This window comes from Bison bison, unplaced genomic scaffold (assembly GCF_000754665.1).
Source record: "Bison bison bison isolate TAMUID 2011002044 unplaced genomic scaffold, Bison_UMD1.0 scf7180017864533, whole genome shotgun sequence".
In the NCBI taxonomy this organism is placed as follows: domain Eukaryota; kingdom Metazoa; phylum Chordata; class Mammalia; order Artiodactyla; family Bovidae; genus Bison; species Bison bison.
Window position 1 is genome coordinate 9,522,002 of NW_011495082.1, and position 25,672 is coordinate 9,547,673.

Sequence of the window (25,672 nt, forward strand, 5' to 3'; positions counted from 1 at the left end):
AATCCTGAAAGATGATGCTGTGAAAGTGCTGCAATCAATATGCTAGCAAATTTGGAAAACTCAGCAGTGGCCACAGGACTGGAAAAGGTCAGTTTTCATTCCAAGACCCTAAGAAAGGCAATGCCAAAGAATGCTCAAACTACTCTACAATGGCACTCATCGCACATGGTAGTAAAGTAGTGCTCAAAATTCTCCAAGCCAGGCTTCAAAAGTACATGAAACATGAACTTCCAGATGTTCAAGCTGGTCTTAGAAAAGGCAGAGGAACCAGAGATCAAATTGCCAACATCCACTGGATCATCGAAAAAGCAAGACAGTTCCAGAAAAACATCTACTTCTGCTTTACTGACTAGCCAAAGCCTTTGACTGTGTGGATCACAATAAACTGTGAAAAATTCTGATAGAGATGGGAATACCAGACCACCTGACCTCCCTCCTGAGAAATCTGTATGCAGGTCAAGAAGCAACAGTGAGAACTCAACATGAAACAATAGACTGGTTCAGTCTAGGCTGTATATTGTCAATATACAGCGTCAAGGCTGTATATTGTCACCCTGCTTATTTAGCTTATATGCAGAGTACATCACGAGAAACGCTGGGCAGGAAGAAGCACAAGCCGGAATCAAGATTGCTGGGAGAAATATCAATAACCTCAAATATGCAGATGACACCACCCTTATGGCAGAAAGTGAAGAGGAACTAAAAAGCCTCTTGATGAAAATGAAAGAGAAGAGTGAAAAAGCTGGCTTAAAGCTCAACATTCAGAAAACGAAGCTCATGGCATCTGGTCCCATCACTTCATGGCAAATAGATGGGGAAACAGTGGAAACAGTGGCTGACTATTTTGGGGGGCTCCAAAATCACTGTAGATGGTGACTGCGGCCATGAAATTAAAAGACCCTTACTCCTTGAAAGAAAGTTATGACCAACCTAGACAGCATATTAAAAAGCAGAGACATTACTTTGCCAACAAAGGTCCGTCTAGCCAAAGTAATGGTTTTCCCAGTAGTCATGTATGGATGTCAGAGTTGGACTGTGAAGAAAGCTGAGTGCTGAAGAATCGATGCTTTTGAAGTGTGGTGTTGGAGAAGACTCTTGAGAGTCCCTTGGACTGCAAGAAGATCCAACCAGTCAATCCTAAAGGAGATCAGTCAGTCCTGATTGTTCACTGGAAGGACTGATGCTGAAACTCCAATACTTTGGTCACCTGATGCGAAGAGCTGACTCATGTGAAAAGACCCTGATGCTGGAAAAGACTGAAGGCGGGAGGAAAAGGGGACAACAGAGGATTTGATGGTTGGATGGCATCACTGACTCAATGGACATGAGGTTGAGTGAACTCTGGGAGTTGGTGATGGACTGGGAGGCCTGGCATGCTGTGGTCCACTGGGTCACAGAGAGTCAGACATGACTGAGCGACTGAACTGTACTGAACTGAATCACTGATTACTGATTTTCTAATATGGGTGATGCTCCCACTATTCTCTGAACTGAAAGACTCGAAACCCAGGAGGCCACTCAGACCAATCCCCTTCTTCTCCAGGTGTGAAAAGTGAAATCCAGCAGTTGATAAGTTAAAACAATTAGTCTATGACAGACTCAGACTAGTAACTTGATTCCTATTTGGCAGTACAAAATCTAAACTTTTTGGGTCTATGGGGTAACAAAGAGTCGGACATGACTGAGTAACTGAACTGAACTGATACCACTTTCTATTAATAGGTTATTTGTATCACAGGTTATTAATAACCATATGCTATGTATCTTACTTGTCCAATCCAGCACATTAAATAAGATGGATCAAGGGACTGAGCCATTTTGAAAGCTTCATGAGCTTGCTAGGAAAAAAAGACAAAAAATAGTCAGTTTATAAATCTAATATTAAATCGCTTATATTAAAAAAGCATAAGAGATTAAGAAAAATCAGACTTGTAAACATGAATAGAAATGAAACAGAGAACTAATACTCCACTGTTTAAGCACAATTCGTACGTGCACGTGCAGCAACACTAAAACAAGTCTTAAATGCCTACTCCTAAAAAGAGTTCTGCAGGCTTCCCAGGAGGCTCAGTGGTAAAGAATCTGGCTGATAATGCAAGATACATGGGTTTGATCCCTGGGTCGGGAAGATCCCCTGGAGGAGGAAATGGCAACACACTCCAGTGTTCTTGGTTAGAGAATCCCATGGACAGAGGAGCCTGGAGGGCTACAGTCCATGGGTCACAAAGACTCAGACATGACTGAGCGACTACCACAACACAGGTTTAGTGGAAATCCTTAGAGAAGACTGTATCTATTCCCCTTGCCTTGACTTAACTGGGAACATAAAACTATTAATAACAACCAGTGCGGTCTGAGAACTGCTAGTGGGTGTAAAGGAATGGCCAACATAAATCTGCACTAAGCATTTAGGAAACTTTCAAGACACCGCACTTAGACACTTAAAATCACATGTTTTTTTCCTTTTTTCTGCTATGAAGAATAGCTTATTGTATGTTGCTTTACACTGTTTTCCCAATAATCTCTGCATGGCTGATATTGTCTTTTCTTCCTTACGAGAACGTAGGCTCACAGGCAACACTAACCATAAAACCATAGTCATAGCTTATTAATAAGACTTGGCTTTGCTTAAATTTTTAAAAAATATTTTCACATATTTTAAGATCCAAATTAGTATTTTTCTTCACTTTATTTATAGTCTTCCAAAGCAGTCTTTGCAGAGACTTCATGTATCCCTGAGAATATCACTGAGCTATTTTTAAAGGATGGTATTCAATATACTGGCTGAAACACAAAACAGTATAGATTGCTATTATCTACAGATCCATGGAAACTTCTGAAAGTGAAAGTCGCTCAGTTGTGTCCCACTCTTTGCGACCCCATGGACTGTACAGCCCATGGAATTCTCCAGGCCAGAACACTGGAGTGGGTAGCCTTTCCCTTCTCCAGGGGATCTTCTCAATGTGGGGATCAAACCCAGGCCTCCCACACTGCAGGCAGATTCTTTACCAGTTGAGCCACCAGGAAAGCCCAAGAACACTGGAGTGAATAGCCTATCCCTTCTCAAGCGATCTTCCTGACCCAGGAATCAAACCAAGCTCTCCTGCATTGCAGGTGGATTCTCTACCAACTGAGCCATCAGAGAAGCAAACAAGACCCACAAACAGGCTCCCCATTACTGTACTCCAATTCTCTAACATACACCTGTTCGAGTATGACAAAGTACACCGTACATATAAAGGGATTAATATCTGTTAAAGGTGAATCTAAATCACCAAAGCAAGGGTTAAATTTAAGTTTCTAAAGCGTACTAATCATTGCCCTTACTTCATCATCCCACCCAAGACATGTATGAAAGATAAAAAGAAAAACACCCAAATAATTCATAATAAAATTGTTTTAACCTCTAAATGAAAATACAATGTAATTATAAAACCAGAAATTTCTCGGGACATGGAAAGGAAAACAAATCTTACACATTCAATGTTCAATATAGTAAAGTAAATGCTATCCAACATCTAGCATATCAGTGAGAACACTAGATAAATTAACAATGTGCAAAGTATTTCTCCACAAGAAGCTTAATTATTATGAAGAGATCATACACAGAAAATGTTCTTTACTTAGACTACAACAAAGCAGACAATATAGTATTTACCTCAATTTTTTCATTTGCAAGGTATAACACTCCCAAGTTGGTCCATGCAACAGCATTCTAAAAAAACAAATAAAATTAGGCCCCTTGTCTACATGGCAGTCTCAGAAAATTATTAACACGACATTTCGATGTTCTTTTTCATAGACAGAGACACAGAACGCTCACAATTTGTTCTGACTGGATTGATTTGATGAAACAGTGCTGAGCAAGGGCATAATTTCCAATACCTGAAAAATACAGACTTTCATAAAACTCAACTATTGTTTAAAACAATCTAAAAATATTGAAGTGTTAACTCAATTCTTACCACTATAACAGGAAACTACACCAAGAGCATTCCAGTATAAGTGATTATTACTGTCAAGTCTCACAGCTTTTTTCAGACACTGAAAAGTAAAATTAGATACATTTTTATTTCTCGGAATATCAGCATTTATATACAGATAACTGTGAGTTTATGTGAAAACACTCTAGTATTTACTTTATCAAAAGCATCTTTTAGAAAATAACTTAGTTTTTTTTTTAAAGTTTATAAAAAATTTCTCAAAATCATACATGCATAGATTTCTCCAGTAACTCTTGAAGGTCATCTGAGTTGCTGCCTGTGTCTGCTAGATGTTGCGCTTGGCGATAATAATTAATTCCAAGGTCACACCACGTATTAGATGTAGACATCAGTTTTAATGCACGACCGTAACATCTATGGAAATATAAAAGTGAATGTTATATTTTTTTATGACGTTCTAATTTAATTTGAATGTCATCAAATGACCATCTTTGTAAATTACCTTCCTCCAAGATGGAGGAGCTCATTTTTCTTTAATACTTGTTTTCCTTCTTTCTGACCTAGAAGGACTCCTAAGACACTGACATTCACTTTAGATGGTGAGACAGCAGACAGAGAGGTACAAGCGTCCCCAACTAGCTTCCAAAGGCAAGACACATCAGCTCGATGCTGCAGAGCCCTAAAAAAAGAAATTGCGATGCTTAAAAATTATTTCCAAAAAGCATGGCATTTATCTCCCTCACTACTACATACAATTAAAACAGGAAAGTGTACATATATACAGTCTTTAGTTCCTTAATTAAATGCAGCAAATGCTTTACTGAATTTACTAACCATCTTAAATCTTATTACCTCCTTTTTAAGAAGAAAGGAAGAGGGGAAGGAGAAGGAATTGTTTTAAGTGACAGAAACTGTGCAAACATTTCTTTGGTACTCTTTATCATTTTTCTTAGAAGCAGCAGAAATCCCATAAATAAATCAATAAATTATCCAGGACCATTAAAATTTACCTTTAATACTGGATCTTTTAAATTATGCTTTTTGTGTTTGTCTATTTAAACAAAAACCAAACCATTAAAGTCAGTAAATCTCTCTTAGTTGATTACCATAAATTAGGGTTTTGCTTGATCTCCCTCAAATTTAAAAAAAAGAACTAGCAAATGTATAACATAGCAAATATATCTGGTAATCCAAAGGAGTTTTACTTTCTGAGTTCAAGGATACCAAAAATCTAAATATGAAAGCGTGAAAAATCCCTATTTATTGAAGGAAGTAAGACTCAGTGGACAAGCTCAAAAAATAAATAAAAATATTAACTATGGTGGCAAAGGGCACTTTTTTTTAGAATGAGAAAATCTCAGCTATTCATTTCTCTTCACTTTTCTCAAAATCTTATAAATAAAACACAGCAATTGCACAATTAAGCCAAGTATTGGTAATCAGCCATCACAAACAGCTATGTTACTGGCAGATGGACAAGCAGATGGAACATTGTTCATAGCCTTTTCTACTCATGGAGTCCAGCCAAAAATCATTTTCCAATGTCTTTCTGAGAAACAAGATTAATTATTGAAGTCATCACTGAAAGCCCAATGTGAGGATCAGGAGGAAGGGCAACACTATTTGTTGCTCCTTTGCCTAAGTATCTCAGTGCAGTTTCCAAAATTGACAGCATGAAAGATGAAAACAGAGAGGAAAAAAAGAAGAGAATCACTGGCAGTTTTAACAACCCAAACTCTTATCTCCTTTTAAGTTCAGTAAAAAATAAAATATCTGTAAAGTGAAATAACTTCGATTGCCCTCACACAAGAATTGAAGTTATGTGAACATTCAAGTATAGAATTAAATACAAACTTGGGGCTATCACGTTAAAAGTTCTATATAACTGCTTGTAATTAGTTGTGAGTGCTACATGGTATCCAGAACAAAATTCTCCACTCAGAAAGGCAGTATTTGGAGCTGAAGCATCATCAATCAGAGGCTCACATTTACCTTTAAACGCTAGTTCAAACAAATTACACCCTCTTCACAATACCATCCTCTATGGAAAGAGTTCTAAGTGTTATGAAAGACTTGAAAAGAAACTACACAAATCAGAGGGAGAAAAAAGAATGAAGCTTTCACTTCAAATTTGGTTCATATTCAAAGCAAATCAATTCGAGAGCAAGGAAATCAATCAGACACAGAGGAGAAGGCAAGTAGGAAAAGAAAGGAAGTAAAGCACAATAAAGATGTTTAAGAGCAAAAAAATGAATTCTGCACCTAACTTGTGTACCTTTTATAGCCATCTATCACAAATAACATTCCACTTAAATAATGAATATAGTTCCATAAAATAACCAGAGTTGCTGAAACGTTTCTGTCTTCTTTCTTGGTATTAGACACCACTTTTTTTCCTACACAAATTCTCTCCAGGAACAATCAGACTGCTACTTCACCTTTAGTCCTACCCTTAAGTCTAACACAGGCTCTAACTACTGGATGTAAAGCCAGTTGTACACCTAAAGTGCCATTTACCAACCAGTTCCAACTAGGTGCTCGTACCTCTAGGTCTCCTAAAAGAGAACACGGAAACAGTGGTACCCAAGCTGCTGCTACACTAGCTACTTCTTCCTTCCCACTCTTCTCTATGCATCCAGCATTTCAGCTGCTAAAAGCAAGAAACTATATTTGTTCCCCAGTGTAAAATCAATACAAATGTATGTTGCAGAATTAATTGGTTAGTCTGTCATTGTTTACGTTTGCAAGTCTGAATAATGACTGCTGTAGCTAATAGGATAAACAGAGAATGATTTTCTAAATTTGACTTTATTATAATACTAAGAAAATAAACACAATAAATAATAATACTAACCGAGTAAAATATTCCAGTGCTTTCTCTATGTAGTCTACAGCTTTCCCATCAAGATAATCGACTAGAGCTGCTTTTGCCAACAGGAGGTGGCATTCACCCAAACCTAAAAACAGGTAAGTTTGCAGATGTTAAAATATGTAAAAGAAACACTGAAAATGAACATCAAATAAATTTATTGGTGTACTATTACAGACAAAATTTAATGGTATTTTATAAAAAGTATCTTTAAGCATGGTCTTGCATACATTTATTGAAGAATTCAAATGGCAGAGTTCTGTTGGAGTAAACATGTATTGAAAGATAATATCTATGGAACCTACGAATTTTCATGATTTTCAACAAATTACTTACCTCTTAAAATCTTCTTTGAAAATGGGGATATTACTTAATAAATACCTAATATGATGCTACCTGCTATCACAGTATTATCATCTGGTGTCGTGAAACAAGATTTGATCTCTCTACATTCAAAACATTCATTGGACTTCCCTTGTGGCTCAACTGGTAAAGAATCCACCTGCAATGCGGGAGACCTGGGTTCAATCCCTGGGTTGGGAAGATCCCATGGAGAAGGGAAAGGCTACTCACTCCATGGACTGTACAGTCCGTGGGGTTGCAAAGAGTCAGACATGACTGAGCGACTTTCACGTTCATACTATAAAAATTAAAAGAAATAGCAATTTCCTAAATTGCCTAGTAAACGTTTAATAAATGTGAATTCTTCTTCTGTTAAGGAATTTCATAAAATATTTTTTTAAAGGGTTTCATGGTCTAAGTTACATGTCACTTATGACATACAACACTTCTGAATTAAACTCCCCACTGATTCTTTAAAAAGGAAAAGGAAATGGAGGAAAGCAAATACAATGAACTCCAGTGTTTTTTTTAATGGTTAGAAATAATCATTTAAAAAGTAATAAAATATGGGTGGTGGTGTTTTACTTTAAATTACAAAAATAAGAAGGAATAGATACCTATAAAGGAACTAAAATTAGATGATTACAAACAATGAAAGTTGCCTCTAAAGTTCAAAAATGGAAAAAAATGAGGTTTTATAACTTACAAAGTAACTAAAACCTATTAAGATATTCTGAGGATATAGTGAATTGATTATCAAAATACAAGAGTAGGAAAATTCCTGTTTTAGAGATCTAATTTTTAGATCCAGTACCTATCATGCTATTTATCTAAAAGCTGTATCTCTATCACATTATTATTTATTAACTGTCACAAAACAAAATCTGACCTTTCTAGATTCAGACCTATGTAACGAGCTATACTATAAAAGGTTCTTACTGGACACATGTGATTAACTAAAGAAGTTCTTTTCAAGTTACTCAATACATTTAGAAATTTATTCAAGGATTTTATACTTTGGCATCACAAAAAGTCAAAGGACCTATTAAAAAGCAATTACCTTTCAGAGCAGGCACATAATCTTCTTTCTTTTTAATGATCAGCTGGTACTGAGCTACCGCCTCTTTGTATTTGCCAAGGGTTTGCTGTATTGCCGCCACCTTAAACACACTGTATGTGGATTCTGGGTTCAGCTCGCTGGCTTTTGTGAAGGATTTCAAGGCTGTTGTATAGCCACCTCTGCTTAAATATGCCTCTCCTAATGACTCCCAACAATTGAAGTCCTTCGGGTCTGCCCTTAATGCTGCCTGTAAACTAAGAATTTCAAGAAAGAGAAAGAAAAGTAAAGTGATAAAACTACTTCCACACCTGAAAGGAAAATACAAAGTAATGTAACTGAATCACACATATCCATGGTTTCCCTTATGGATAAAAGGGAAAACCCATATTTATTTAAAGCAGGTATACCTGTCCCTCTTATGATGTGAATTTTTTAATAGTAAGAAATGTCATTGTAGTTTTGGAATGAATAATAATAAGATCTTTTTTGAAGCAATGCCCACCAAAATTTCTTTTCCTTGACTGTGTGGGAGAACTCCAATTTCCTATCCTACCAGAACAGGTATACATCTGAACATCAGTCTATAAGCCCTCACCAAGAAATATGAGAGTTGAAAAATGGGAATAACAGGCATACTTTTAATTTCAGATAAAATTCCATATCCATGAAAATTTTAAATGCCTGTATTCTATGTATTAACATAAATAAGAAACAACTTTGAATCAAATACATTTTCTTTACACGGTTCAAGCCAAACTACTAAAAATGAGCTGCCCCAAATGCCCTTCAAGCTACTAATATCTCTCCTGCCCCAAAACAATGCTTGTCGGTGCAAGAAAAACAAAGATACTGACCTTGGCTTATTATCACTCCTTAAATATATTCTAAGAACCAACTATATACATGATATTATTAAGACTTTACTTGACTGGACGTCTCTCTCTCTCCTTAACACAAGGACATCAGTTAATCCAGTTTTGTAATTCTAGTGCATGCAGATAATAACAGCCAATAAACCATAAATAAATTTTGCTACTTCTTCGATTAAAATACAACCTGGTGGGTGGCAACTTGTGAGTTCATTTTGGATATAAATGGTGTTTAATTTAAGGAAGCATTAGGCTAACAGAAGTTAAATACAGAAAGGCGCCTTACTCAGCCACTGCTTGGGAATGCTGACCAGCTTTCAGATAGTATAGGCCTCGCCTAAGCCAGGCCCACTTTGCCGTCCCAGCACTTGCCTTTTGAGTGACTGTTGTCAGGATAGCTAAGGCAGTTTCCTAACAAAAAGAAAAGACTAATATTAGAGATATTAAATATTATAAAAAATACTGAACATTTATGTAAACAGATATATTTTCATTTACCACTTCTGATTTTTTAAACTGGTATATACTGAACCACACTTTCAACATTAAGCAACTCAGTATCTGCCAATAAAAATTTACTCAATTTATAAGCAGTGGCACAAATACTTCTATAGCATCTAAAAATAAGGGGAACACGTGTATACCTGTGGCAGATTCATGTTGATATATGGCAAAACCAATACAATATTGTAAAGTTAAAAAATTAAATTAAATTAAAAAAAAAAAGAATAACAAAAAAATATATCTCTACTTCTATACTCAGAATAAAATAAAAGACAAAAGTGTTTAAATTATTAGACATACCATCTCTTCAAGCTCGACACTTAAGTCAACTGCTGCAGCTCCAGATTCAGCATCGGTGTCATCCAATTCAAAAGCTTTCCTATAACATCCACGGGCCCTGTTTTTATCACCTACTACATCTTTGTAATAATGACCTAAATAGCAGAAAACTTTGCCCATGTATGTATCCAGTTTGGCAGCCTTTGAAAAAAAAAAATTTATAATTACAGAATATTAAAGTTTGTTAGGATGGGTCCCTTTAAAAACATACACACACAAATACACAGATTAGAGAAAAAAATTAAATATACAATATACCAAAACATCCTTTAACGTAAGATTAAAAGCAGACATGAAAGCTAGCCATCACTACTTACATAAAAGTAAGCATAAAAATACTATTTCTTTGCTTTAAAAAATGTGAAATTGACTTATTATTTCATCAGTTTGACTATATGAATCAAGATAGGGATGCAAAACTTGTAGATGTTACACACCTAAAATATATGTTAAACATGGAGAAGTATATAAGACTCATACACTGATAAAAGCAGAGTAGAATTACCTAAAAGCAATATTGTTTTCCAAAGGTAATTATGTTTCATTTTCTATAACATATGTTTCTTAAATCAGTAACTTTTACAATTTTATGGTTTAATTTTCTCCTAGAAAACCCATACAACATTCTCACAAAACCTTAGGCGTGAGAGATGAAACACAAAACAAACAATTCAGTAAAGAGTAATCTGAAGTACCTAACTTATTTGGTTATCAATATTTATTATTTTATAACAAATCCATTCCAACTAAGAACTAAATGATAGAATGTGTCACCTTTAAAAAGTGGGTCAGAGCCTTTGTTTTATCTTTTCTTGTTTCTTCACCCATGGACCAATATGTTAACCCAAGTTGGTAATGATATTCAGCAACTTCAGGATCTTTTTCAAGAGCTTGCTGAAAACTAAGTCACAAAAGGGAAGGATGGCATATTTAGATAGGGAGGTAGGCAGGTAGATAGATTAAAAAAATTAGAAGACCCCTAACTGGAACACTAAAAGTTTGAGTAATTCAAAGACGCCAAATTAGAAACAAGCTGTGGCTTCCTTGGTGGCTCAGTCGGTAAAGAATCTGCTGCAGTGCCAGAAACCCAGGTTTGATCCCTGGGTCCAAAAGATCCTCTGGAGAAGAGAATGGCTACCCACTCCAGTATTCTTGCCTGGAAAATTCAATGGACAGAGGAGCCTGGTGGGCTACAGTCCATGGGGTTGCAATGAGTCAGACATGACTAAGCAATTAATACTGGGACTTAGGATTTAGGTCATGAAGGGAAAAAAAAAAAAGATTTAAAGAAGAACTTAAAACCAAACAGTTACACATACTTATTGACCATATGATTAGCTAATGAGATTTCAAAAATCCACCATGAAATTTTCCATATTTACTGTGCTATATAAAAAAAATATATTTTTAAAAAATAGTAAAGCTTACAAAGAGCAAACTTATGCAAAACTAGATCTTTATCTGGACATGAATTTGAGCAAACTCCAGAAGAGAGTGGAGAAAAGAGGAGCCAACAATCCATGGGGTGACAGAGTTGGACACAGCTTAGCAACAACAAAAACAATGAAAATCTTTATCAGATTCCTTCAGTTCGAATTTTCAAGAAATAATAAATTAAGACATGTCTAGATTTATGAGCAATCTAAATATATCCTCACCATTTTTCTGCTTGTAGATAGTCCTTTTTGGTAAAATGAATCAAAGCCTCCAGGGCATGCACTTCAGTTAGGTCAGGGTAAGAAGAGAGAAGGTCTTCCATAATCTATAAAGTATACATCTATCAATTCCATGTCCAGACAAAAGTAATTTTTAACTTAAAAACCCAGCTTAAATGAAAACACCAACCTTTGAAGCTTCATCTAATGAGCCCTTGTTCAGATAGGCCAAGCCTTTGAGAACCAAAAGTCCTGGGATATTATTTGCATCAGAAACCTAGAAAATAATTTAAAGAATTGCTATAAATCTCCCACAACACAATGCAGCAGAGTTTACTTTAACTAAAGAATAACCAAAGTATAAAGACTCAGATAGAGGTCCTGATTTCTATCACTATTAACACTTTCATTCTTTGTAATCTTTTCATTAAAGAAAATTTCAAATATATCAGAAAGTTAGAGAATAGCATAATAAACCCACATCTACTTATCATTCAGTTTCAAAATTATTAACTCAAAGCCAATCTTTTACCATCTGTATTTCTACCCATTTCATCAAATTCCTGCTTAGATTACCCCCAAATTATAAATTTTCACTTGACAGTTCAGTATCTATATTTAATAAATTTGTTTTTAATAACATAATACACTACCATCATAAACACGTATGCAAAAGCAATAATACATCCTTAACATCATCAAATAATTAGCCAGTATTCAAATTTATCATTTGTCTCATAAAATATTTAAACAATTTGTTTTAATCAAATCTAAATAAGGGGCATACATTTCCACTGGTTGATACGTCTCTTAAGTTTCTTTTAATTTATAGACTTCTCCTCCATCTCTTTTTTTTTTTTTTGATCCCTTACTATCGAAAATACAGGCCACTGTCATCATTTCTCAGAGTCTGGCATTTGATAAATGTGTTCTCATGGTACTGACATGTTACCTGATCCCCTGTATCTTCTATAAATCAGTAGGTCTAGAAGTTTGGTCTGATTAGGTTTGATGCTCTGGCAAGAATACCTCGTGTGTACCTGCTCCAGGTTTCGTCTAGTTGTTTCTTTTCTCTTGATGTTTTAATCCATTTCAGACTGGAAAATAGTGATTTTCCGATTCTATCATTCCTTCTTTCCTTACTCAGTGGCATAATTCAACAAAGAGAAGATTCTTCTCTCAGTATCTATTTGATTGTTCTGAGGAACAGTTCATAAAAGACACAAAAGGTACTTTTTTCTTTCTAACTGGTCCCTTAGCATCCTTCAAAGATTCACTTTATTAAGGATGTTCATTGATTTTTTTGGTATCAACATTAACATAAGGATTTAAGTATAAATGATGTATTTTAATCTAATGCAGTTACTAGTTCCCAAAGCATCCCCTCTTTAGTCTGCAAAAATCAATTCATGCTAGCTCCTGAACCCTTCTGAGATAATTCTATAGCCATTTATAATTTCTTTGATTTCTCGCATTATAAGATGTTCTGGACTCTTCTTGTACATTTTCTGTCTCAGACTTGGATTCCACCAGTTCTTCCAGAAACTCATCTTTTCTTTTTTGTAAAAAAAGAAAACTATGGAAAGACCTCTCCAAAGCATCCACACAAAACACACTGTTGATGAAGACAAGAAGACAAGTAGAAACAAGAAAATATGATACTAGGTTTTGAAGGATTCTGACAGCTGTTCTAATTTTAAAGAAATACTATGAAATGCAAAGCCCTTTGAAATATATAAAACAAGGACTTTTTTTTTAAAAATTAAAAACTGTGCAATATACTGAGTGATATAATTTCAGTTTTACCAAAAAATAGCCTTTATCTGAAAAATATCTCTAAAGGCACCATGAAACTACTAGTGTCTTCAATAATTCTTGTCAATAATCTATGAAATATTATCTGAAGGGCAAAATTTAGAATTTCAAATTAATAATAATCAAGTAGTTATAACCCCAGAGGGCAAACAGTGAAAAGGAGGATAAGAGCAAGAATAAGAAAGAAACTGCATCATATGAAAAACATTGTAACCACTTAACCAAGAAGCAAACAAATAACTTGAGGAGTTTCCAAGTGTGTAAATAACTTACAGAAGTGCAGATTTAGTGAATTCATACCTCTAACACAAAGTTTTCCTAAGTAACTATTTGTGGCAAGGAGAGAATGGTTGATGCCCGGTTGACCAGAAACTAAATATTAATAACGAAGGGAAAATTCAATGATAAGACTACCTGATCAAGAGTACGAATTGCTTCCTCTGAAGATTCATAATCTGAGAGTTTAATCAAAGCCTCTGCTTTCAAACGAAGACAAAGATTCTTCTGATGCAGACTGCCACCAGACACGCCAAGATTATCTATATTCTTCAGAGCTGACAAAAGGAAGGACAGCCAAATGAAGACAACCAAAACACTTCACTTTCATTTCTTAAGGGTAACATAACAAATTACAGATATATAAACTGTTGAAACAATATACATGAAGAACAATTCAAAGCTAAATATAAATTTTTCCCTGAACTCTTTATGAAAATACCTGAATTTAAAACAGATCAAAATTTAAAACCGCTATCTTCACATAACATATAATAAAACTGAACATCCTGAAACACAACAATGGCTGTCTATATCTGCTATATAACAGAGGTTAACCCTTAGCCAAAGCATCTATCACAGAAATAGCCCATTAAAGATAAGGGAAGGGTGAAGAAGCTGAATTAGGATGAACCATGGTAAATTATTTCTCAGCTGCAGAAGTAAGGTCACCAACTAGGTCAAGAGCAGTGAATCGCTTTCCTGATTTCTGACACCCACACCTGACCCATGTGAACATATTCAAATAAGCTCTAAGATACCTTTCCTTGTCTATTATCTACATTAGAGGAATCAAGAATCTACACTGGAGTGAAGGTTGTAGAACACACCAGAAACTTCCCGATTACACACAGCATCACCACGCAAGCCTAAAGTGGCTTTATCAAAATTCCAACTATAAGTAACCTTGGAAAAATACTCACTGTTGGTTTAAAAATAAATATAATAGTAGACATGCATACAGACTTGATGGGCTTTTTTTTCACTTCTACTTTTATTTCTTTTTCAATTTTTTAAATTAAATGTATTTAAATTAGAAGCTAATTACTTTACAATATTGTATTGGTTTTGCCATACATCAACATGAATCTGCCACGGGTGTACACGTGTTCCCAATCCTGAACCCCTCTCCTGATGGGTTTTTAATCTCCCCAGTAAAATTTAAATTAGCTGTCAACTTAGAATACAAAATAAAGCACCACCATCGTTCTTCCTTAAGACGAGAAGCAGCAGGGTTGACCACCCTTAAAGATGTCAGGAATACCTTGATTGCATGAAAGAACAGCTTCCTTAGGTTTATGCATTCTTACTTGGGCTTCTGCTAGATGATACCATCCAGCTGTGCAGAGGGGGCTTTCCTTTATCCCTAAGAAGATAACAGCAATCACAAAGTCCAAGGTTTCCATCACTACTGAGGTGAACAGCCCCGCCACCCACTCCCCAAATGAGTCTCCTCCCCTCTCCCTTGTCACCCATCTGACCAGTCACAAAGTCACACTGATTCCATGCCCATCACTTCAGTTGGGATCTCCATCATCCATCCCAGATCAGTGCAAGTGCTTGCCCTCTACTCAAATTCATTCTCTACACTGTAGTCAGAATATTTCTAAAAATACATATGGGATTATGAAATCCCTATACTTAAGACTTTCCAATGGTTCCCAGTTGGATAACACACAAACTCCTTAATGAGGTTTGCAAGGCCCCTCTCCAGCCTCATTCGTTCTCATACTTCCTTTTCCAATCTCCCTGAATGGCCAGGAGTGCCACGAATGCCAGCTTTTCTCTCGCCTCAGGCCATCTCAACTCTCAGCCCACAGCACCCTCCCCAGCACCAGGCTTTCTATCTGTCACTCAGATCTCAATCTGAATCAAAGTTCATCCAGAAACATCATACTGGGCAAGACTAAACTAAAGCCTCCTAAGGATGGAGACATTATCTTTATTTTACAGATAAAAACAATAAGACATAAAGAGTTTAATGAACTTTCCTAAGGTCTTGAAATTTGTGAATGGCAGAGTTGGAATTCAAACTTAAGCAGACTCCAGAATATGTATGTACATTTTTTTTTTTTTGCTTCTATCCTAAATATATACATTCCTTAAAGAAAGGCCCAAAGATAAATAACTGCTGACTGACACCTATACCTCATGTTATACTCTGCACCCCACACACTTACCTTCTGTTAAGTTCCTAACAGCATCTTCGTACTTTTTGTCTTGTAATGCTTTAATGCCTAAACCTATGAGACCTGTACCACTTTGGGGATCCATTTCCACTAGTCTACAACAATACTGTTCTCCCTCATCAGTAAGACTTCCTGGAATTAAAAGAAAAAGTTATTAGCATACATATACCAATATGTGCCAAAACCTACGCACCATAAATCTTTTTAAGATGTAAGTTTTTGAAAAATTAAATCTCAAAAGCTGGCTTCTTACAAACACCTCCACATTCTGATTCCAGGAATTCAAAACTTAAATAGATCAACAAATCTAGAAAACATTAACATTTCATTAAAAAAAAATCATGTTCCTTCTTGTTCTTAAATACCAGAAGTAGAAACCACTTTATTCACAGCAGTATCAGTAAACCAAACCTGCTGTCATACTCAAGGGTTTCACACAAGAAACCTATGGCTACTTGTCATAATGCTAAGACTCAGCCACCGCTTGCCACCAGGTCTCCCTTTTCTATTCAGCAGTACAATTTTGGTTGTTATATGAAGGAATTCTTGTCAAAGGACAGAATCTTCGCTAATTTCTCCCTGGACAACAATGTACTGCCAGAGATGAGACACCCAAGGTGCCAGATGCAGTGGACTCGTCCAGCACACGGCACCCTGTACAAAGACTGAGTCACGTTCTTCTCAGGCTTACAAGTTCAGCACTACATTTTTGTATTCTTTCAAAACTTCCTTTTCCTATGTAAGTTAACAGTAAAGCTTACGTAGTACTCATTCAATGTCTGCATTTTGAATTTATTTTGGTAAAAATAATTAGCTTAGAAAACATTGTAGGTTCTGTTGTATTTCCATTTTCTCAAACCACAATCAATCCCAAGATTCCTGTTCCCAGAAAAGCAGAAAAACAGGTGGAAAAGAAGGCTTCTGTTTTGAGAATAAACTGTGAATACCATTCACCACTTTAATAAATTGTTTAATCACATAAGAAAATTCTTAAAAAGTAATTTAGACAGTAATTTACAACTTGAAGCAATAAACAAGGGAATAAATAAAAACAGGTTAACTGAAAAAAGACCTGATGCTTATGTATTTATGTAAAACAGTCACAAACCACATATGGAACCACTGTTTCAGCAACAGATATTAAAGGTGAATTCTTTGCATGATACCATTTAGCCTACATATTTACACAAAATTTTCAAAACCAAACATACAACAATGCATAATCCCTAAATAATATTTTACATATTAACTTAGAAGTCCAAGTTGGCGCCAAAGATTCACAGAATTCATAATGGCTAAAGAATTAAAACTTCAATACTGTTTGGTGAAATGTGAGAATCAATTGGAAGAAATATTACTTTGGTTAATAAGCCAGAAAGAAGAAGCCTGATTCTACACAAGAATTCTCCTTCTGTCAACATGTTCTATCGCTTCTATAAATATGAATTCCAAGAATAGACATGCCTAGTTTCATACACCCTGCATCCTCCAAAAGCAAACCAATGGGGTCCCCCCCTCTATTTTATCCAGTGGTATTGTCTAAACTATCAGATATCAGAATAACCTGGAAGACTTTTTAAAACCAAAAATGCTGAGCTCCACTCTCAAAGTTTCTGATTCAGCAGGTCTGCTATTAGCCCTGAGAATCTGCATTTCTAACAAGTTCTCAGGTGATACTCCTGGTCCAGAGACCATACTTTAAGAACCACCAGTCTACAGTATTTGCCAATACCATATGCCCACTGTATTACTAGCTTTATGACAGGTATACCCTGCCTTTGCTGTCTCTGTAACTAACAGTCATTTCTGAAAGATAGGGGCTAGTATAGTATCTTACACATGGCAGACATTCATTAAATATTGTAATGATCTTTTAAAAATACCATTACGAGGCTTTACTATTGGCTCAGCGGTGAGGAATCCCCGCCAGTGCAAGAGACATGAGTTCAGTCCTTGGGCTGGGAAGATCCCACGTGCTGTGGAGCAGAGGGCCTATGAGTCACAACAACTGAGCCTCTGCTCCAGAGCCCGGGAGATGTGACCACTAAGCCCACATGCCATAACTGCTGAAGCCCAGGTGTCCTGGGGCCCATACTCCACAAGAGACACCACCACCACGAGAGGCCCTCACACTGCAGCCGGGAAGTGGCCCCCACTCGCTGCAACCAGGGAAAAGCCCACACAGCAGCGAAAACCCAGCACAGCTAAAGGGAAAAACTTTAAAAAAATTAATACTGTAATAACAGATGTCCCAAAAGGCTGAGTCTATGAATAGGCAAATGGCTGAGAATTACTATGGAGAATTAAAAACAGTCACCGTTCTAAAAAAGAAAATAAAATGGCTACTAAAATTTTATCTTCAATTTCTACTCAACTGAGTCAAAACTCTCTTACTCCATAAAAACACAATTCATGACAGGCTATCCTGGCTATCACAAATGCCCTGATTACAGAAAACACACCTAAGATGAAAAGAAGACAAGCCAGTCAGGCATCTTTCCAATGAACATCCACACTGAGCGTAAGCAAAGTGTGACTAAGAGATGAAAACGGTTTCCAAAAGGTCCAGGAACAACATGAAAACCTTTTAAAAGAAGGTAAATTTTTCTAACATACTCCCTTTGTTAACATCTGGGAGCACAATTATAGAAACAAAATGAGATTTGAGGAAACTATATTCACGTCAAGCCCTTAAGAACATACTCTCTACATATGATCAAGTGGCACTTAGAGGATTTCTCTACAGTGTTCACAAAAACCATCAACAGTAATAACGACACAAGGAATATTCCAGCTTCAACTCTCAATCCACTTCTCCATACTAATTCTTATTGAAAATACTACCTATACAAATGTTGGAGACAAAACCAGAGAGGAAACAGACTTCATTAATCTGAATAGAAAATCATTTACTTATCTGCTCTTTTTAACATTTAAAAGATTCCAAGATTCCAGATTCAGTGACTTTAAAACAGTTTGGCCATATTACCTTTATTTATCAATAAGGCAAGTAAGAGGCACTTCCCTAGTGGTCCAGTGGTTAAGACTCTGTGCTCCCAATGCAGGAGACCCAGGTTTGATCCCTGGTCAGGGATCTAGATCCCACATGCCACAACTAAAGATCCCAAACATTGCAACAAAGACCCCACACAGCCAAATAAAAAAATAAACAGGGCAAGCTAGACATGGAGCTGATAAAAGATGTTCTGAAAAGGTTCAGAGCAGGTGCTAAGTAATAGCTATAAGAATTCTGTTTTCTAAAGTTTATCACAAAAAAAGGCAAGAGGTGTTTTTTTTTTAATAACTATTTTATTTCTGACATCCCAAAGGAATCCATCAGTGCTATAGAACTTTTTTTTTTTTTAAATAGCCTAGCTTGGGAGGGAGAAAAACAGCATGTACTCATTTCTTTATTTCCACCTGGATTTTCTAATATTTCTAGAACACAAAACCTTACACTCTTTTCTGTTTGAAGAAACAAGTCCTTTTTTATCTTCCCCCATTTCAGCAATAAAGCAAAACAAAATAAATCAAAAACGGTCATTTAGCATGAAATAACATTTCATCAGGCGAAAGCTATTCACTACTTGTTATGTGAAGCTTTATAAACAGAGTCATTTCGAAAATACATCTTCAAGCCTCAACATGCAAAGGAGGACAAAGGAGAACGGATCTATTTGTCCTCAGTGGAAAAGAACTCAGTGATTAACTGCTGTTGAAGTAGCAAATTCTGCAGGCACTGAAGTACTCTGGGGGAGGATAGATCAGCCTTTAGGAGGCCTTCCAGATTTTCAAAAGTTCTTAATATATAGAAAGTTCAGCTTCAAGGAGCAACGAAAATATGAAAAAGAAAGAAACCATTAAGCACAGCTTCCTACTGTCCTGCCTTAACAATTAAGCTCTCACCCCAGAATAATGCTGCTGCTGCTAAGTCGCTTCAGTCGTGTCCAACTCTGTGCAACCCCACAGACCGCAGCCCACCAGGCTCCCCCGCCCCTGGGATTCTCCAGGCAAGGACGCTGGAGTGGGCGGCCAGCTGCACCTCCTGTATTTAACGCGTCCAAGTCTGCACTGCTCCATTCCGCAAACCCTCACAACTAACATTCCAGCAGGGAAAGAAGCTGCCCCACATGGATAAATATCCACCCACCCACTCCCCTTTGCCAGGATATAGAGCTCTCTTTCAACTCTGCAAATTACCCATCCTCAAAACCTCTTTGAGAATGATTTTTTTTTTTTCACGTAAACCAACACCCTCTCTAATCAAACGGCATAACCCCTTTGCTATCTCTTTACTAAAATATTTTGTCAAGTATTGAATTTATAGGCAAAAGTCTGCAGACTACTTTTTTTTCTTGGTTTTGTTTTTTAGTTCATTTTTAATTAAAGGATAAGTACTTTACATGCAAACTATTTGTTGATCCCACTTCTACAATTTTGTAGGCTTTTGGGGATATGAAGGCATATTTACTCGACAAATTCACATTACAGGGTTATATGTGCCTCTTAAGAAAACGTTTAATTAGTTTTCAAAAAGAAATGTCAGAGTATCTTCATGTGAGCAGGTCAAGAATGAGGGAATGGCACAAGCCATTAATAGCTGAACAGGAACAGAAACAAAAGGGTAAACTCCAGCCATTAATTTATCAATCACAATTGTAAACACAGAAAAATGGCTGGAAGATGGATACCAGGGGCTACACGATAAAGAAAACCAGTCCGCTTATCTTGGGAACACACTGGCCTCAAGTTAAAGTTTGAAGAAATTGAGTGATTTAGAACTAAGCTTCCTATTAGAGCAAAACAAAATAAAAACCATACATACAAGCTCTAAGCATGCTTCTTGTACTGAAAGTCTCTCAGTAGGCATCCTCCTCCTTGACCGCAAGGCAACGCCCATAATGTTAACTAGCTCTTTCTTCTTGAAAGTCTCCTTCCAGGTGACACCACTGCAATTCCCCTTCTCCTCTAAAAGTCTATTATCCCCTTTCACGCTTCCTCCTCCCGTCCCTTAAATGAAGTCACTCTGTCCCTGGATTGCTTCCCTTTATACCTGCTCTCCACTTCTTCCTACTTTTTTCTCATCATGTATTCTAAGTTTCAATTCACTCACTTTGATTAAAAAAGACAGCCCTACTAAAGGCCTCTTAATCATAAAACTAGTTGCTCAATCTCTCACGACAGCTCTCCCTTGTGAAATGCTTTCCTTGCCTTCTGTCTTGCTTTTTATCGAGGTCCCCCTCTTTCCTCTCTGACCTCTTCACTTCTCTGTCCTCCATTTCCTTCTTCCCCCTCTTCCTCCCTTTCCACACAAGGCACATTATACATGTTTCTGCTCTTCAGGCATCCTCTGAAGTCGTCCACTCCATTCCCTTTCACCTACACGCAAATGGTGTCCAAGCCTTAAAACTAGCCTTTGTACTGCTCTCTCGAGAGTAAACCCTGATGAGCATTCCCCTCTGAACACCCGTTAACACCTCCTCTCAACAACTTACCTTTGTACAAACCATCATTCCATATTAGTGCAACTTTTCAGGAAAGCCCAAAATTAAAATTGATTTCTCCCTCCTTTCACCTCTAAAAAAATCTCTATTGTCTTCATTTACCTGTTACTTTCAGTTGCTATCATATTCCCAGTTCATTCGTTCCTACAGTTCATTTGTTCTTAGTATCACTTATTCTATCCAATCTAGTCTATTTTCTGTACAATATATCCTGCAAACCAAGTTAGAGACTTTATACTTCATAAGCTACTCACTACGACACTTCTGTGCTTCCCGAGTGGCATTAGCGGCAAAGAATCCACCTACCAATGCAGGAGACGCGAGAGATGTAGGTTCGATCCCTAGGTCAGGAAGATCCCCTGGAGGAAATGGCAACCCACTCCAGTATTCTTGCCTGAAAAATTCCCTGGACAGAGGAGTCTAGCAGGCTACAGTCCAAGGGGTCACAAAGAATCGGCCACAACTGAGCGTGCACAACACTTACAACGTTTGCTTTTCTCACGTTAGAGCAAAGTGCTCTTCCATGTTTATCTTGGACTCAGTTAAAGTAAGGAGAAGGGGATCCATTTACTGCTCACCATAAAAAAATCACAGACTGAAGGTAAGAGTTCAGGACTTCAACTCAGGCACGAGAGGGGAAAAAATACAAGTTGGACTTAGAAGGGGAAGTCAGAGTAGGCAGAGTCAAGATTGGTATAATGAGATTTCTGTAATAGGAATTTTCCCTCAATTATCTTTAGCGGTAATTTTCGACCATTTTTCAATTATGGAATATGTGACGGTCAGTAACAAACAAAGCATTCCCAAGTGTATACTCATTTAGCAACAAAGTGAAAAAACTTAGCTTAGGAAAGCTCTGCACCAACTCACAATCACTACCACACTGGTACTGGTACTGTTAATTCCATCCCAATGACTGACTTCAATGAACTTTATTTGTATCAGGTGAATACACACATGGACAGGAGTGATATTCAAGTTATTTTTAAAGCACCTGTTCAGCACAGACCCTGGCAAAAAAGGACAGCAGCTGCTATGAAAACCAATATAGTCAACATTCTGTAAACTGACAGGCACAAGACATCTACAGCTGCAAGTTGTGGCAACTCCCAGCAGGCTAGCTGTCATCACCTCTCTCTCTTCCCCCAGAGAAAGCACACAACGAAGCAAGAGCACTGAGCACACACTAAGACACACTATCTGACTTGAATTCTGCTCTGTTTTATTGAAAAAGCAGATCATTCACAAACTTCATTACTTTATCATATTTAACAATGTACTTGTGTGACAATGACATACGACATAACATCAACACTGAGAATGCTTATCATTAACAAAATCTTCTCCAGGACATTTATATCCCTATGTAATACAGTCTAAACTACTTAACTAAAACAGATTTTAGTCTTTCTACTACAGCAAATAAAACTATTCTACTATTCCCCCAAACTGCACCTAGCTCCATACCTCTGCTCATGCCATGGGGAGTATCTTTCACCTCCTCCTGTTCATCTAATTTCTATGGAAAATTCAAGACCTTCTCCAATTCCCACCTTCCAAAAGACCTTACTAATCAACAATGAATTCAGTTCAGTTCTGTTCAGTCGCTCAGTCGTGTCCTACTCTTTGCAACCCCATGAATCGCAGCAAGCCAGGCCTCCCTGTCCATCACCAACTCCTGGAGTTTACTCAAACTCACGTCCATCGAGTTGGTGATGCCATCCAGCCATCTCATCCTCCATCTGCCCCTTTTCCTCCTGCCCCCAACCCCTCCCAGCATCAGAGTCTTTTCCAATGAGTCAACTCTTCACATGAGGTGGCCAAAGTACTGGAGTTTCAGCTTTAGCATCATTCCTTCCAAAGAAATCCCAGGGCTGATCCCCTTCAGAATGAACTTGTTGGATCTCCTTGCAGTCCAAGGGACTCTCAAGAGTCTTCTCCAACACCACACTTCAAAAGCATCGATTCTTCAGCACTCAGCTTTCTTCACAGTCCAACTCTCACATCCATACATGACCACTGGAAAAACCATAGCCTTGACTAGACAGACCTTTGTTGGCAAAGTAATGTCTCTGCTTTTGAATATGCTATCTAGGTTGGTCATAACTTTTCTTCCAAGGATTGAGCGTCTTTTAATTTCATGGCTGCAGTCATCATCTGCAGTGATTTTGGAGCCCAAAAAGATTAAGTCTGACACTGTTTCCAGTTTCCCCATCTATTTCCCATGAAGTGATGGGACCAGATGTCATGATCTTCGTTTTCTGAATATTAAGCTTTAAGCCAACTTTTTCACTCTCCTCTTGCACTTTCATCAAGAGGCTTTTTAGTTCCTCTTCACTTTCTGCCATAAGGGTGGTGTCATCTGCATATCTGAGGTTATTGATATTTCTCCCGGCAATCTTGATTCCAGCTTGTGCTTCTTCCAGCCCAGCGTTTCTCATGATGTACTCTGCACAGAAGTTAAACAAGCAGGGTGACAATATACAGCCTTGACGTACTCCTTTTCCTATTTGGAACCAGTCTGTTGTTCTATGTCCAGTTCTAATTGTTGCTTCCTGACCTGTATACAGGTTTCTCAAGAGGAAGGTCAGGTGGTCTGGTATTTCCATCTCTTTCAGAATTTTCCACAGTTTATTGTGATCCACACAGTCAAAGGCTTTGGCATAGTCAATAAAGCAGAAATAGATGTTTTTCTGGAACTCTCTTGCTTTTTCCACGATCCAGCAGATGTTGGCAATTTGATCTCTGGTTCCTCTGCCTTTTCTAAAACCAGCTTGAACATCTGGAAGTTCACGATTCACGTACTGCTGAAGCTTGGCTTGGAGAATTTTGAGCATTACTTTACTAGCATGTGAGACGAGTGCAATTGTACAATGAACTCGGTGGCTCACAATTCCCTGTGTCACTATACTTTCCTGTATTTCTTAGCCTTTTCATGTGCATAAAGACTAACTATCATACCTCCTCTCATGTCCAGAAATACTGAAATAATACTTTACAAGCAATAGGCAATAAAGCAATTTTTGATTGACATCAACATTACTCTCAGATCTCTAGGACACACAATATAATAAAGAAGAAATTACCTGATTCAATTAAATGTAAACAAAGCACTTCTAATGGATATTGTACAGTGGGATAGATGTTTATCATTCCTTCACAGGCCTTCTTCAACCTAGCAGTCTCATGAGGAAACTTGAAAAAAAAAAAAGTAAAATAAACTGAGTAGCAGTAAAATATATTTATGAATACGTTCCTCATTAGAATAGAAAAGTCATATTAGAAATTTTAAAAATCAACTTACTTTGGATAAACACTGAATGAAATGTTTATAAAGCACTTGGTGATCTTCGCTAGGAATCTTATCTGATAAGCCCAATGCATTCTCAAAAGCAGTTAAAAGCTGAAACAAAGAAACAAAAAAACTATCATCTGTAGTTTACTTAAGTGACAAATGTAACAAACAGTTGAACACAGAAGACTCACTTATACAAAGGACACCCTCAACTAGTAACTGCAAATATGTTTATTGTCTGGCCCTGACAATTTCAATGAGGGGAAAAAATGTATAAGCTTGGAATACATCCCAACTCCAACTGGCCAGCAGACTGCACTGAACTGAGGGACAACTATAAACTGCTTAACAACAGTAATGAAATGTTCCCTTAAGTGCTTGCTGCTCTCTACTAAGGAGTTAAGGGGTATAGTCTCATATGTCAGTGTAGCTTCTATTGCCCAGATCACTTTTAAAACATCCCTTCTGAAATCACCAGTACAGTCTTTGGAACATCTTCATAATAGCAAATCTTCAATCTCAAAAACAAAATGTTTCTGAAGTCATACTTTTGATAAAAGAAAATCAGAGATATGACTGAACTGTAATGAGATCATTTCCTTTATACAGTACTATTAACTGACTTTGAGGAAAATTCCAAAAGAAGCCTTCTAAATGTTTCCTCAGCAAAAACAGCAATACCTGAATCCAAGGCAAGCACTTTTAAAGAGTACCATTCATTTGGTTACATAAGTTCCACATTTTTCACAATGAATTTCCATGACTGTATAATGAAAATTCATAATACAGTTCACCATCTCAAATTCTTTTTGTAAAGGATGACGTGAAGTCTGTATAAGTAAGTAAAATTTTACTGCTCTGATAAAGTTAATGATCTTGAAGAAAATAAAAAAAGAAGCCTAACAAAGTCAAGCATGCACAATAGGTTCAAAAACATAATAAAGAAATTAATCCATATGTAAAATATATGACAAATTTTTTTCTCTGAACACAAATGAAGCAGAGTATCAC

At 36.9% G+C, this 25,672-nt stretch overlaps 1 protein-coding gene across 4 annotated transcripts in view; it reads right to left on the reverse strand.

The window, feature by feature from the left end:
- The window catches only part of TTC37 (tetratricopeptide repeat domain 37), a 100,844-nt gene that overhangs the window by 59,250 nt on the left and 15,922 nt on the right, over positions 1-25,672 (reverse strand). For 3 of the 4 annotated variants that reach the window (XM_010831944.1, XM_010831942.1, XM_010831943.1), the window contains exons 8-25: positions 24,671-24,769; positions 24,453-24,561; positions 15,854-15,994; positions 14,938-15,039; positions 13,812-13,951; positions 11,773-11,859; positions 11,586-11,689; positions 10,702-10,828; positions 9,889-10,068; positions 9,371-9,495; positions 8,216-8,469; positions 6,799-6,901; positions 4,447-4,623; positions 4,214-4,358; positions 3,966-4,044; positions 3,824-3,885; positions 3,659-3,715; positions 1,770-1,838 (exon numbers count right to left, since the gene is read on the reverse strand). In XM_010831944.1, the coding sequence (XP_010830246.1) occupies positions 1,770-1,838; positions 3,659-3,715; positions 3,824-3,885; positions 3,966-4,044; positions 4,214-4,358; positions 4,447-4,623; positions 6,799-6,901; positions 8,216-8,469; positions 9,371-9,495; positions 9,889-10,068; positions 10,702-10,828; positions 11,586-11,689; positions 11,773-11,859; positions 13,812-13,951; positions 14,938-15,039; positions 15,854-15,994; positions 24,453-24,561; positions 24,671-24,769 (2,160 nt within the window). The remainder of the gene's footprint in view (positions 1-1,769; positions 1,839-3,658; positions 3,716-3,823; positions 3,886-3,965; positions 4,045-4,213; positions 4,359-4,446; positions 4,624-6,798; positions 6,902-8,215; positions 8,470-9,370; positions 9,496-9,888; positions 10,069-10,701; positions 10,829-11,585; positions 11,690-11,772; positions 11,860-13,811; positions 13,952-14,937; positions 15,040-15,853; positions 15,995-24,452; positions 24,562-24,670; positions 24,770-25,672) is intronic. The other variant, XM_010831945.1, reaches the window with a different exon arrangement.